Source organism: Balearica regulorum, chromosome 18, assembly GCF_011004875.1.
Source record: "Balearica regulorum gibbericeps isolate bBalReg1 chromosome 18, bBalReg1.pri, whole genome shotgun sequence".
In the NCBI taxonomy this organism is placed as follows: Eukaryota; Metazoa; Chordata; class Aves; order Gruiformes; family Gruidae; genus Balearica; species Balearica regulorum.
In genome coordinates this window covers 11,790,026-11,804,550 of record NC_046201.1, presented here as the reverse complement: position 1 = coordinate 11,804,550, position 14,525 = coordinate 11,790,026, and the positions used below count along the sequence as shown (strand labels likewise).

The window sequence follows — 14,525 nt, the reverse complement described above, 5'->3', positions numbered from 1 at the left end:
AGCTGTCATCTGTCAAGCTTGTGTTACTGTCTGGCACGTCAAGTGGCCAAGCTGAGGTTTGTAATTCATGGGGAAAGGGAGGAGGCCACGGCGAGTGCTCCCGAAGCCATCCCGTGCTCCATCTCCCAGTGCAAGGCAGGGGCTGGAACAGCATCTGCAGGCACAGGAAGGACCATCTCCCAAACAGGCCCATAATGTGGGACAAAACAGAGGGGACCATCCCCTTGGAGAGTCCCTCTTCCCAGGGCTCTTGTCCATGCTGTAACACAGCAGCTCCGCAGATCGCTCGTGGGAGCTGCCTGCACGGTAACATCCTTTCCCAGCTCTGAGAAGGATGCTGTCTTCTGGGCAGGGGTCCCCTTTTCCTTGCTGGCACAGGGGCATGGGGGTCTGGGGGGTGTAAATACACAGATGGAGCCACTGGCACTCCCTGGGATGATGAGGCGATGCGATCCTGGCAGAGAGGAGGGAAGGCAGCATCAAACCGATGGCCGGGGAAGGACAAAAGGGTCGTTCAAAGGAGAAAGTGGTGCCAACTCAGCCTCCAAAGGGAAATCCTGCGAGAACTGGTCTTCAGAGAGGTGTTTCCAGTACAGCAGCACAGGGACCCGGACTCCATGTCACCTCAGAGGGGATGCCGCTGGGTTTGGGGGAATGGCCGGCCATGGGTTACGCATGGCTTTGCCACGGGCTCTGGCAGCAGCCTGTAGCTCCCAGCCACAGGGTCCCTCCAGTAGCAGGTCTGGCTGGGGCCAGTTTAACAGTTCCCTTGGCCCTGCTCCAGACAAGATTGGGAAATGATCTAGGGTTAAAAAAACACAACACGTTCCTGAACACACTTTGTTTGTTTTTAAACTAGAGCACGGCGCAGCCCGACCTCCCAGGCAGTTGAATTAGCACAACTGGAGAGGCAGTGACTGGGCACATGAGTGGCATCATTTTAAGCTGGGTCTGCCCTGGAGGAATCATAGCCTGATCTAGTTTAAAACCGCTTTGCATTGCTTTCACCCCTCGGCTGCTGGGGAACCAAGGCCAAGTTTCCTGGCTCCTTGGGACAGTGATGGAAGCAGAGCTAAGGCTGTTTGTATCCCTGGTCCTTTTAGGTTGAGCAGTTTTAGTGTAGGTTTTAAAATCTTTTGACTCTTTGCTGGGTTGGTTGTATTATCAGGCCTTTTGCATTTTGAGTAACCTTTGCTCTGAATGTGCAAATTCTTCCATTATCTGTTTCTGCTGTGACTTTAACCTTTAAGTGGCTGATAAACTCCTACATCAGAAATGTAGGAAAACTTACAGGAAAATATCTTGGGCTGGGGCAGCACTGGCCTGGGCACTGGGTGTGCTGTCTCCTGCCCCTTGGGCTGGCCTGGAGCATCACTTTGAGGTTTGCAGTGTTCAGATCCCTGTCACCACGTGCCTTCCTTTTGAGCTGCAGGGCTCTGGTTTTAAGAGAGAAACACAAAAGTATTGATGAGACCTAGCACTCCGAGACTGGGATGCTGATTTTGGCACCTTGAAAAGCATCCGATCAACCTGCAGCAGTTCATAACTGCCGGTTGAGGTTAGCAGACAGGTATGAGGTAAGCACCATGGCGTAGGGTAGAGAGAGGAGAAAGGTCTTCTTGCAAAGTACTACAACCCCCACAGTGGTTGGAGGAAAGCTGCTGCTGAGATCTGTACCAGATAAGAAGGAAACCACAAGGCCAGAGCCTAAGTGGATAAATTGTTCCCAAGTGGATTCCCCTCGGACTCTAAATAAACATCGACACTTAATGAGCAGCTCGGCTGAGCTGGGATGGGCAGAGCGGGGGCTGGTGGCTGTGTGCTTTCTCTGATAACCCGTAGGTTGTTGGGTGAGCTCTGCCATTAGCTCCTGCCTTCGGATGGCATCTGGATGAATTATGGGATGCAAACAATTAATTTCAAAGTATTTACAACCTCAGGAGGTTGGATTTGGAGAGTGCAATTAAATAAAGGAAGCTGATGACAGGCTAGTATCATCTCCCAGATTGAAACAGAGTTCACTTCTTGACATTTCCTTTCTCAAAAATTAAGTTCTTTCCAGGCTGAAGCCAATCTGCAAACTTCCTGCACTATACCTGATTTGCAGAGAAAACCCCACTGCTACTGAAGAAAAGGGAGCTCTTGCTAGATCATCTAGAATGTGCCCGCGAGCGCCATGCTGGGACATGAATATGGGTGCAATGCGCTGGCAGTCTCAGTGCAGGACAGGAGAGCCAGGCATGGGTCAGCCCCCACTGAGGTCCACCTGGAGCTCTCATCCCACCCCTCAGAGATGGTTCCTCCAGTCCTTGCTGAGGCAGACTCATGATGTAGACTATGAAGCTGAAGCCCTCATCTCCAGACAGCTTTCAGAGGTGCTCTAGATGGAAAAATACCCCACTCCAGTCTCTGTTGAAGAGCAGCCCATGTCCCCTCCTGGCAATTTGCAGCCCATTTCCAGGCACATTGAGTACGTATGTGCTGCACCAGGACTAGGCTTGCTTTGTGATTTGCATCCTGTATTGAGTAAGACTGCTTTTGTCTTGGGATAAAATGCCTTGGGTGAGATGCTGCCACAAATCTCAACATTTCAATGCAACACAACAGGCTCACAGGTTTCTCATCCCTCCTCATTGCCTGTTGATAAGACAGTCAGCTGCCTGGTGGCTTTGAAGGAGCCATCACAGGTCACTGGAGATGTTCCTCAGGGTTCAAGGCAGGAATACACAGATCAGTGGGACCTCGCTGGCTGCAAGCAGCTGTTTGCCACGTGTGCCAGCTAGCAATGGGGAGATCTCCACTGCTCATAATCTGAACATCTCAAAGCTGTAAATCTCCTAGGAATAAGTCTTGCTCTTGCTCCTCTGATGCTTCCTGTGGGGCCAGAAATACCATGTGGACAGCCAGGAAATACCTAGTGAGATTTTAGTGCTTCAGTCCGGTCTGGAACTAATAAATGTGGAAGCAGTTATGAAAATATCTGCCTCCCTGAAATTAATAAAAATGTATATCAGAGCAGTCAGACAGGTTCACGTCACAGGTTAAGTCGCAGGTAGTGTCTGTCACTGTTGGAACCAGCTCCTGTGGCATGGAGGGGCCGGAGGGGCAGACAGGCAGCCACCGTGCCTGGTTCACAGCAGCTGCCGGGTGCTCTCCAAAGGGATTTAGTGCCATTGGGAAAAGCTTTGGTCACACAGCACTGGAGAAAAGTTGCTAATTTTGAGTGTTGACAAAGTAACCCTCAGCAGCTGATCTGATGGGACTTGTTCTTTCCTCTTTTGGGTTTGATCTATGGGAAGCTCTGGACTTTCTCCCTGTATCTGTTCTCAAAACTGCATGCCAGAGACCACAAACTGGTTGTTGGCTTTGCCAAGCTGTCTGCTGCCCAGTTTTGACAGCCAGTATTTGAGCTGGCTACAGGTGCTGATGGACAACTGGTTCACCATGGATGTGCCTGGTTTATCCCTACTGTCTGCTGGGGTGAGGGCAATCCCCAAAACACATTCATGGATTGAATCCATCAAGCTCTGCTGTTTAGCATTTGCTTCTCCTACCCACTCCCTAGCATCTGCTGGAAGTTCACCCTTCCTGCCAATGGGCTTGCTGATGACCATCACTCTTGGGGAGGTCTGATGTACAGAGGTGAATCTCATAACAAAGGCAGGAGGGAGCACTGCAGGTTAGCACTGCTTGGTTTTGAGCTTGATTTGGCCAGTCAAAATAAGATCTTCAGGGAATTTAGCTGCAAAACTCCATCATCTTCAACTGAACATGTCCCCCATTTTTCGGTGACTTAGAAACTTGACCAAGCTTGAGCAGTTCTTCTTAGAGACACCAAAAGACACATCCCTACCAGGGAGCAATGTTTTTCTTTTTAAGCCTTGGGTTCAAATATAAGGGCAATAGATTTTCTTTAAGGAAAGAAATACCCAAATTTGTTAGCATTGGCACAACTCTGTATTTTTCACTAGCCTTGTTTCTCATTAGCAGCTGAATCATTTTAGCAGGAACTTTTCCAGAAACATTCAGCCTGAGTCAGACACCAGGTCTCAAACATTTCAGCCCAAACAGTGAGTTTGGCATTTTTTTACGTAAAATAAAATGAGGGTCTTATCATTGGAAATCTCAGGCAGGCGTAAATGTTGCTGTTACCAACTTGGGCTTCAGTATTGCAGAACGTTGTTATACTTTGCAGAACCAACATTGACAGGGGAACATCTCCAGGGCCTCCTGGTCCCTGGGGTACACAGGGGTTTGGGCATTGGGCAAAGTGGGAAGTGAAGGGCATTTGAGGTGTGCAGCATCCCCAGGGATATCCTGGGTCAGTCTGATGTCATCTTATCCAGAGCTTTTCCGCAGAATTGCCATTCCTCAGGTTTTTCATGCATGGAAAAATCTGTTCCCCAACACCTTTTTACCCCTTTCTCAGTGTGTTTCTCCCCAGGACTCTCCTTTCTTGCTTCACCTACATTTGAAGTTTGGCCTTCCCTTGCTCTCAGGGGTGTTTCTTGTGGGTGGAGAGGGGCGAGAGGCATTTGGCCTCGTGGGGAACAGGTTGGAGTTCAAGGGTCTGCCCAAAAAGCCGTCAGCCCCAGCAGTGGGGGGGTCTCTGGGATGCATCAGCAAGGATGGGGCTTTCCTTCCCCCACCACCAGTGCACTCTTGCTTTTGCTGCAAGTCAGGTTTGTGGCTCCGGTTTCATGGGCGATGCCAGCCATAGCTGCATATTTTGTGGTGCACCCGCACACTTTCCTCTGTCTTTTTGCTCCGACTGTCAGGAAAACCTGGGGCCTGGCACAGACCCTGTGTCTCCCCCTCACAGCCACAACACCCCGATGGATTTCCCCTTTGGTGGATTAGCTCAAGCAAACCAAACCAATTTCCGATCCTCCTCCTTACTCAGACTTAACAGCACACGCAAATGAATTTTCCCGAGCAAACGTTTTTGTTTAGCAGTGGCCAACTGGGTCTGTGGTGGGTGGCACCAAGCCACACGGGAGGGCGCGGGGCCGCCTGCCCTGCAAGCAGAGCTGGATCCGGCTGCTCAGTCCGCACGGCTCCAAGCTCCCGGGGCCAGCCACAGTGGCTGTACTGTGCAGGACTTCCCTGCCGCCATGGCCAGTGTTCATCCATGCTTTGGCATTTTGCTGCAGCAAGCATGGACAGAAACCCCCTCCCCAGCTCAGGCCGTGTCCATGCACCCCATGGGACATCCCTGCAGGGCCACACCACCCGGAATCACTCACCGGGCACAGCTCTGGCAGCCCAATGCACCACAGCCCGTGCTGGACCAGAGGGGTCCGTTGGCTTGCAATGGTGCAGGAGCTTGTCCAGCAGCTCCAGGTTCACGCCCAGCTACTCCAAAACCTCAAGCCAGCTAGCAGCAGGCTTGAAGGAACACGATGCTGTAGGGGACCAGGGACATCTTCCCATTGTCTCCATAGGGGCTTTCTCTTTACCTCCCAGTCCAGCAATCAGACAAGTTTTCACTGGCTCTGGCTGCTTCATCTCCGTTGTCCCCTCTCTATGGTTTAAGGGTGGCTATTTCCTTGACTAATATGGCCCTCAAAAATAATATCCCTGAAGATACCTCCAGGGAGCAAAGCTCCTCCCCAGATAGGCACAGGCAGGGTGCCCCTCTCAGCAGCCAGAATGATGCACGTGAGGCTTGCTCCTGCAGAAGAGAAATAATGGCTCAGGCTGAGCTAGCAATTTTGTGGCAAAAAAATTTATCTTGGAAGAGGTCAATTTTAAGGAGACTGAGACTATTCCTAAATTCAAGCCAGATTTAGAGATTACTTTCAGCCCCTGGCTTCTTCTATCCTCCCCTTTCCCTTCCCCCCCTCCCCCGAATTATTGTTTGTAAAAATTAAAACAAAATGTTTGGGGGTTTTTGTTTGTTTAAAAAGCAATTTGCATTTTGAAAATTGCCAAAATATAAGTTTTGGAAGGGTGGGGTCTTTTGAAAGGGCAGTATTGTCATTGCTGAATGAAAACCACGGAGAGGAATGCGTCCTGGGAGACACAGGGCACTGGGACACGGGGCCTGGGGGACACGGCGGCAGCACAAAAGACCACAACCACAGCTCCCACCACACAGCTCCAGCCTGCGCCTCCCATTCACGTATCTCCTTTCATACTCCCAAATGGAAAATCCTGCCTGTCTTGACCTTCTTCGATGGATTCATTTCACCAAGTCACTGTTTTTAATGCAGAGGTGCTTCTGCTGTACTTTCTTCACCCAGCTCCAAACCATAGCTTTCCTCTTTTCTGTTCAAACCTTCTCCAGGTTTCTGAACATCTGTGTTTAAGTGATATCTGGTTATTCATATCGGAGCCTGGCAGCCCAGGTAGAGACTGTTTGATGAAGCTCTGTACATCTGTGCGCAATAAAGTCAGTGAATAAAAGGCTTGTGAGGTCCTTGGTGAAATAAGAGAATGAAGAGAGCAGGAGACAGCAGCCCTGAGCTTAGTCAAGTAACTGGAGCCAAAACTTTTCATCAGAGAGGTCTCAGCACCTGGCACATGTTTTGCCCATAGCTGGGTCTGCACTGGGTCTGTAGCCTGTGCAGGGGTGTCTTCTCCAGCATGTGAAAAGCAAAGCATGAGGAGAATAGGTGATGCCAATATTGGGAGGTGATTTTTATTACAGCCGGCGAAGATGTTCATAGAAAGAAAAGATGGGTTGCTAAAGAGCCGCTTAGTGTGGCAGGGAAATTCAAACCAAGAAGCACTGGCTGGAAATTAAAGCCAGGCCAATTCATGTTAGGAACGAGGCAAAATGCTTTAGCGCAGCAGGGGATTAACCATCGGCAGAGGGAGAGGGTGGGCGGGAGCCGTGTTTCCTGAGCGCCTCCGTCCAGGGAAAATGTGTCCGGGCGAGTCGCACACTCTGCCCGTGGCACCCGGGGACTGCGCACAGATTCGGACCTGGGATCCAAAAGCATCCTGACCTGCTGCTCGTCCTTGTCAGTCCTAACAGCCGGCTCCCAGTGATACCAGCGTGCCCAGGCATTGCTCACACTCAGCATATCCAGGTCCCTGCTGCCGGTTTTCCCCGAGGCTGTAGCACCAGTGTGATGGATCCCATCATGACATGTCCCAGCCTCATCCCCAGCAAGGACTTTCTGGCGCCTAGATGGGTCATTTATTGCATTGCCGTAATTCTTCCACCCCTATGTGCTATTGTCAGGAAAAAATAGGATGACTATTTTCCTTCGGTCAGACCAAGCCTCTCCCATTGGGCATCTGCAAACACATCAGGCTACAGATGGAGCTGCCAGCTAGTCCTGGCTGGCGGCCAGTGGTGGCAGGACCCAAGCACGCAGGGTGAGCACAGGAGACAGTAATTTCAATTAAAACCACTATCCTGGGGTCAGTTTGGCCCCTTCTGCCTGCACAAGCAGGTGCATGATGGAAAAGCACCCACATGCATGGGATTAGGAGGCAATCAATGCTCAGCGGATGTCCTCAGTGTCCTGGGAGTGCAAGTGGAACGAGGGGACAGAGCCAAGGCTAAGCTGACAGAGCCAAAAAAAGCTGAGAAGTCATGGTGGAGGGGTAGCCATCGCTCCCTGGCTGTTTGCGGTTCTTGCAGGGAGCTCACAGAGGCCAAGTGCAGGGATGCTAGGCACAGAGAGGAGCTCCACCAACAAACACAATCTTTAGGTCGTTTGCTCTGGATGAGGACATGGACAGCTGTTTTGGGGAACTTGCAGCCTCTTGCAAGGTTCAGCTTCTTTCCTTCTCCAAACACAGGATTTTCCCATCCCTGGAAGGTCAATGTAAAATTGATCTCAGGAGCAGGGCTGCGAGCACCTCTGCACACTCCACTTATTCCTCCACGTTCCCGCACAGCTCTGCTGCGCTGGGACCAGCCAAAATATTTGCGAAGATCTTGAGAAAATCCCAGGAGTTCTGCTTTCCTGGCTTTGCAAAAACATTTCTGCTTATCAAGCAACCCAAAGAAATGCGAAGATTTTCACTCACTCTTTGGGTGGGCTCAGCGTTGAATTTTAAAAAGGGATTTGCCAGTGTAATCTTGCAAAATACTCAGGTACCACATTCAGCTCTCCTAAAATACAAGTTTTAGGAGGAGGTGAGCTTTCATGCTCTTTGGAAAACACACATTTCTGCCAGCTTCAAGGAAGAACTAGGCCTTCTGTGAGGCCATGCCACCCCCTGGGGAAATGTCTCCTTGTGTTGGTCAACAGGGACTAAATCCTGTGGTTTGTAGCACCGAAGGCAGAGCTGCTAGTGAGTCTCAAGGCTTTGAATGATGGAGATGTGCCTGCATGGTCCCTCAAACTGAGGGACTTAAATCTTTTTTTTCCTCTGCTTGAGCTGAGCCCTGAGGCCGTGCCATTGATACAGGTGTTGCCTTGGTGATTAGCTATAGCCAAGGACATCCTTCATGTTGCAGCCCTGGTGTGCCTCTCAGCTGGTCCATGCCTGGGGGAAGGCTCTGCCCTGAGAAACCAGCTCTCAGCCCTGTGCCTCCTGCACACCCAGGAAAAGGGTTTAATCTCAGCATCTTGGTCACCTCTTTGTAAAACAAGGATTGAGACTTTAAAAATGCCACATCCTTCCCGAAAGCTTAGCTCATGCGTTCTGCAGGGCAAGAATCACTTCTAATCCCCTATTTGTACGGCGCTGACTGCGGCGGAGCCATCGTGCTGGCAGGGGCTGCTCTGCACGCCGTGAGAAAAGAGAATACCATAGCTGAGCAGCTGCTGGGGCGCTCCTAGCAAAGCACAAAGTGCTCTTCCTGAGATTAAGATAGAAGGGGAAAAACCTACAAGGGGGGACACAGAAAGCACCCGATGCATCCTCCCACACTTCTTTTAGATGCAAACAGGCTGTTTAAATGCGCTTGCAGCATCAGCAAACGTGTCTGTGGGACCGGCCAGATCTAAAAAGCAGCAATTCCCTCTGCAGGCAGGAGCTGAGTCTCCAGTCTCCTTGATGGTCATCTCCTGTTTTGGGAGATGACAAATGCATCCACAGGCTGGTGGCCTCATCTAAAGGAGAGGCAAACCGCAGTTCAAAGTCGTGGCCCCACTCGGTGTCAGGAATCTCACTTTCTCACGGCTGGCAAACCGCTCTCAGGCCATTCTTCTCACCATTAGCACGCTGGTGGCCACTTCTCCTGCTCTTCCAGCGTTTGGTGGGGACGTGAGGTTGGGCCTCACCACGTCAGCCAGAGGAATTCAGATTGCAAAGCACGGAGAGAGCAGTCTCCATCCCGCTGGTCGGACGTGTCCAGAGGATTTTGCTCTCCCCTTTGCTTTCATGTCATGAGTTAGCTGGGGATTGTTCCTGATAAATAATCCGGAACTGCACTGTAATTTTCTGGGCTGAAATTTGATAATTAAGCAAATATAGCATGTCTTTGTCTTGGGCAAGCAGCATAAGGTAAACAGGAAGGAATGAGGGATTAAGATGTCTCTGCTCTAAAGGAAGGTGACAAGCCCAGAGCCGTGACACCTTCGTGCCGAGCCAAGAGGCCCAGCTGTGGGCTGGCATTGCACAGATGCATTGTTCAGGGGTGAAGAGCAAATAAAAGCAAAGGGAAAAGAAAACAAGCTATAAAATTCTCGGCAAAACACAGAGCCCCAGCAACTGCCTCTTGATGTTCCCGTGACAGCTCTGGGGAGAGGCAGGCGAGGGGTCGAGCTTTTGAAGTCCTGAAGTTGTCCTTTGCAACGGCCCCCTGTTAAACTAGTCCCTGTGTTGACATTAGGCTGCATATGGTGGAGAAATTGGACATCTCCTGGCAGGTTCAGTCACAGCACATGCAATCAAAGCAGAAAGGGACTTTTTGGTATTTGACTAACTGGGCCCCGTCCCAGTGGCGGGATGAGAGATGCAAAGGCAGAGGTGAGGTTTTATCAGCATGTTCAGGGCTGCAGACGTGTAACGGAGCCTTGTGCTATGGGTACCAAGCACGGGAAGGAGAGCCGGGGAATAAGCTAGCTAGGAAGGTCTTGAAATTATTTCTGGAGCCCAAACACAGGTGTGTGTTGGGACTGGTGAGAGTGGGAATACTGGGAAGGTCAGGCAGGCGATGTTGGAAACCCCTTTTTCCCCAGAGGCAGACAGAGGGGGCTCCCGGGCTGTTGGGAAGCAGGGGGTTCACAGTAGTTTGGGGGGACTTTGTACCAAGCAGTAGCACAATGTGAAGCACCACAGTACAAAAGCAGATGAGAAGGGAGACAAGCAGTGCTCGCACGGGGCAAAGGGCTTGTGACAAAGCTGGGGGAGCAGCTGGGGGGCTGGGGGTTATGTGTTGCCATTCCCTAACCATGGATGGGGTCCCTGTGCTTGCAGCCCTGCCTGCACCCAGCTTTCAACTCACATTAAGACTGGGGAGAGGCAAAAGGCATATTTGTTACAAGTCATGATAGTGAAACGAGGTCTCAGTGACTGCAGCTTCCCCTCCAAAAAGCTGGACTCACCACATGGCACTGGTCAAGCAGGGATGTGGGTTAGTGGTTGGCTTTCCATAGCCAGAGGTGCCACCAGAGCATCCCATCCTGTGACAGCCCTGCTGCGGTGGGGGACCCTGGGCAGGACGTCGAGGGGGCCCAGCCCCACGCATACGGGCTCCCAGGGGTCGGCAGCTCCGTGGCCAGGCGCAGATGCTGATGATCTCCGCTCTTTGCCTCTCGCAGCCTGCAACTGCAACCTCCATGCCCGACGGTGCCGGTTCAACATGGAGCTGTACAAGCTGTCGGGGCGCAAGAGCGGCGGCGTCTGCCTGAACTGCCGGCACAACACTGCTGGGCGGCACTGCCACTACTGCAAGGAGGGCTTCTACCGGGACCTCAGCAAGCCCATCTCCCACCGCAAGGCCTGCAAAGGTACCGGGTTGGGGGTGGGATGGCCAGGAGCGCACAGTTCCTTCTTCTCCGACCCCTTCCTGCTGCTCGCTCTTGCTCTCACCAAACCCCTGCTCCTCCTTCTCCCAGCCCAGCCCTTGAAATTACTTTTATTGCCCCCATGTTCCCTGCCACCACCTCTCCCCAGTCTTCCCAGCCTCCTGGTGAGGATGAAGCCACTGAAATACAAAAAGTCCTCACTGTTGAGGATGACTTTAAATTATTTCAGGTTTTATTACTCAGAAATTGTGCTTCATCTGCTCCTATAGCCACAGCTGACTTCGTCATCACATATGTAAGGGCAGAACTGCACAAAATCCCAGGTCCACAGTTAGATGTACCATCTGTAAATCAGCCTCCTCCAAACGCCCATCTCCTGCTCCCACAGGCAGCGCTTAACCCACGCACGAAACATTTCACTCCTCCGGACAAGGCGAGAACAGTAAAATGGGAAACAATTTTATTTTGAGCTCAGCAAACGGAGTTTTTTGAGGTTTCCTCTTCTCCTGCAGTGGATGTGAAGGCAAGCAAGGCTTCAGCTGGGGTGGGAGCAGCAATAAGAGCAAATCCTGCAAATGAACTTTTTTAACTCTCAGCTGTCTGCTAGAAGAGATATAAATCCTGAACCTGAGACGCAGCTAAAGGAATCAAGCAAACATTCAAAAGCCAGATTAGAAGATGCTGGGGTTTCCCGCAGAAAGCTTCAGCTCTTTTCTCTCTAAAGACTCATTTCAACAAGAAACGGAAAGCTTTTTGGCCTGAGCTGGGTATTTTTGGCTGGAAAGCTTTGAGTCTTCAACATTTTCAATTTTTTAATGAAAACGCTTCTTCATGGGATTTTTTTTTTTCCCACTGAAAACAGACACTCTTAGCCAAAGCAGAAAAAGAAATCGCTTCTTTAGACGGCCCTACTCCTCCTTTTTTCACCTTGTAAAAACTATTTCAACGAGACATTTTTGACCCGCCCTGTGCTGAGGCTGCTAACAAGCTACAGCTTCAGCCGAAGCGCGGGCTGGTGGGATGTGAACCCAGCCCGTGGCTCGGGGGGGAGAGAGGAGCTGCCGTTTCTGGGTCCGAGGAGCCAGAAGGCAGGGGTGCAGGGGGGGGCTGAGCCACTTCCACATCCGTCCCAACACCCAGCATCCTGGCTGGATCCCCCGCTCCGGCAGTGAGCTGCCTGCTGTGCGCGGCCGTGCCTTGCCCCCCGGTCCCGAGCGGATGTGTGTCGTAATAAAGTTCACATTTCTGCTTTCACGGCCGGTTCACAGCCAAAGTAACAGAGCGTTAGGTTGAGGCAAAGGGAAATTGTGAAGGCGTGGGCTCTCCTCAAGTGGGGCCGGGCAGCAATGCAGGCATCCATCCCCCTCGGGCAGCGGCGTGCTCGCAGAAGCATTTGCTGATGTCCAGAGCCTGATTCTCATTTACCTTCCTGCTCCCCAGAAAAGGTTTTGGGGTGCCGGGGCAGTGGGGGGAATTCCCACACCTCCCCAAGCACAGTTAACTCCTTCCCAGGGCTCTGGCTTATCCCAGCTGCCTCCCCAGCATGGGGGCTCCTGGGGATGTGTGGGATTTGGGGGAGAGGAGTGCTCTTTCCCAGCCATGGGATCACTGTGCATCCACAGTGATTCCAGTCCTCCGGGATCAGCGCAGGGAGCACTGAGCAGGGAGGGGATGCTCTGCTGGAGGGTAGGGCAGATTCCATCCCCTCTCCATCCCCAGCTTTTCCATACTGGGAAAAGGCATCCCCTGCCCTGCGTTGGCAGTGATGTCCATGCTTAACCCTCTCTGTCCCAGTGGCCCCAGCATTTCCCAGGACTTTCCTCGCTCCTGCATTTCCCAGCTCTCCTCCCTGGTGAGGCAGCCTGCTTCCCCTCTCCTGTCCCTTTACCCTTCCTGTCCCCTGGCCCCTCACCCTTGCTAACCTCTCCATGGCTGGAGGAGAGTGACAGCATGATGGTCTCACCTAAAAAGCATAGCATAGGTGGGTGGTACCTGCAGGTGCGAAACCTCAGAGCCATGCTGTGCCTCAGTTTCCCCAAGTGAGCGCCCGTGAAGATGCGTGCTGGCTTTTGTGAGGCACTCTGCAATGTTTTAAGGCTGAATTTCTCAGTCGCTGGGTCATTCGCTCCATTAAATGCTCTTTGCAATTGTCCTTTTCTCATCCCCCTGCTTTCTTGAACCGCTCCTGCTCTTGAAATTTGAGATCGCCAAATTTAAATACTTCTCCAACCCCCCACGGTTTATAACAAAAATGTGGCTATTGGAGCTAACAGATACAAAGGTATGTAATAAATATGCTGGTGCATGACCAGCTCCCCGACTCGCAGGCTATTAGCACAATTTCACAGTAGTTGGAATGGTTTATTGTTGGCATAATCCATCGTCCTATACAAAAGCGGGCGAAATGAAGTTTCCTACAGCAAAGGCATTCCTTTGAAAACTCGTTTTCCTGAGCTCTATTTATGACACAGGGGATTTTATGTTCCCTCTACTTTTCTTCCCTGATTCAGGGACTGTTGAAATAATTGTTGAAAACAGGCATTTTTAAAAAACAAACCCTACCATCTAACAACTTCAGCCATTTCTCCATTGATAACGATATTAATTTATCATCTCACCAAGCCATCTGCCAATGGGCAAAACTCTCCCAGAGTCTCATCTCGACCGAATGTGTTTAGAATTAAGGAATTAACGATCCTGTAGCATCTGCCATCTCCCTCACAACTGCCTGACGTCTCATCTCACCCAGCAGACTGTGTTTTCTCTGTAAGACTTGATTCTTTCAACCATCGCATTGCTCCGTTCATGTCCTACACCTAACACGTTTAAACAAACGCATAGAAAAGAGCACCGCTGCCTTGTGAGCCGATAGAGACCTGCCAAGGAAGCGTGTAGAACACTTAACCACCCTGGCAAGCGTGCGTGAGCTCGGGCAAACTCACAGCAAATGTTCCACGAAAGAGCTGCTGAAAACATTTTTGTATTAATTCAACTCCATTAATTCAGCCTAACAGACACATCCAGCTAAACTTTCCTCTCACTTCTGTTCCTCATCTCTCGCTCCATCCTATGCACTATGTTGTACGTACCTCAATTCATGATGCATCTAACATCAGAATATTAGAGAGGCATGAGTTGCATTATTTTAAAGGGTTGGTTTTGGTATTTATGCAAAAATATCACATTGCAGAAATGTTTGCACGATGTCTACTTTTTTTTTTTTTTAACTTGGAGAAAAAGAAAATGCAAATGCCACAAACTTTTGCATATGTTGCAGGGCATGGTGTGAAGCTCAGGCAGCAAAAGGTGAGCAGTGCCCTCCTGCCCAGACGGAGGGCTGGTTGGTTTTCTAATAGCCAAACTTATAATAATTCTTAATTTAATTATATTTTTTTTTTAATGATCTGAAGTTATCTTAGCAGCACAGATGAAGGCATAAGAGGTTGGGCTTTGAGGATGACTTTTACCCTGATGGTTAAAAGTGATGCGACCATGCCATGTTCCTTGCCTGTGCATTTGCTTCCAGTTATTATTTTCTTGCAAAAAATGATAAAAGCGAAAAAGTTGTCAGCGCTCAGAGATGCCCTGTCGCAGAGCCACGCAACAGGCAGAGCATGGCATGAAGTCTGCAAACCACATGCAAAG

The 14,525-nt window shown here is 50.7% G+C and overlaps 1 protein-coding gene across 2 annotated transcripts in view; it reads left to right on the top strand.

Annotated features, from left to right (window-relative positions):
• NTN1 (netrin 1) overlaps nucleotides 1-14,525 on the top strand; it is a 107,814-nt gene that overhangs the window by 43,373 nt on the left and 49,916 nt on the right. For both annotated transcript variants that reach the window (XM_075770985.1, XM_075770984.1), the window contains exon 2: nucleotides 10,674-10,862. In XM_075770985.1, coding sequence (XP_075627100.1) covers nucleotides 10,674-10,862 — 189 coding nt within the window. The remainder of the gene's footprint in view (nucleotides 1-10,673; nucleotides 10,863-14,525) is intronic.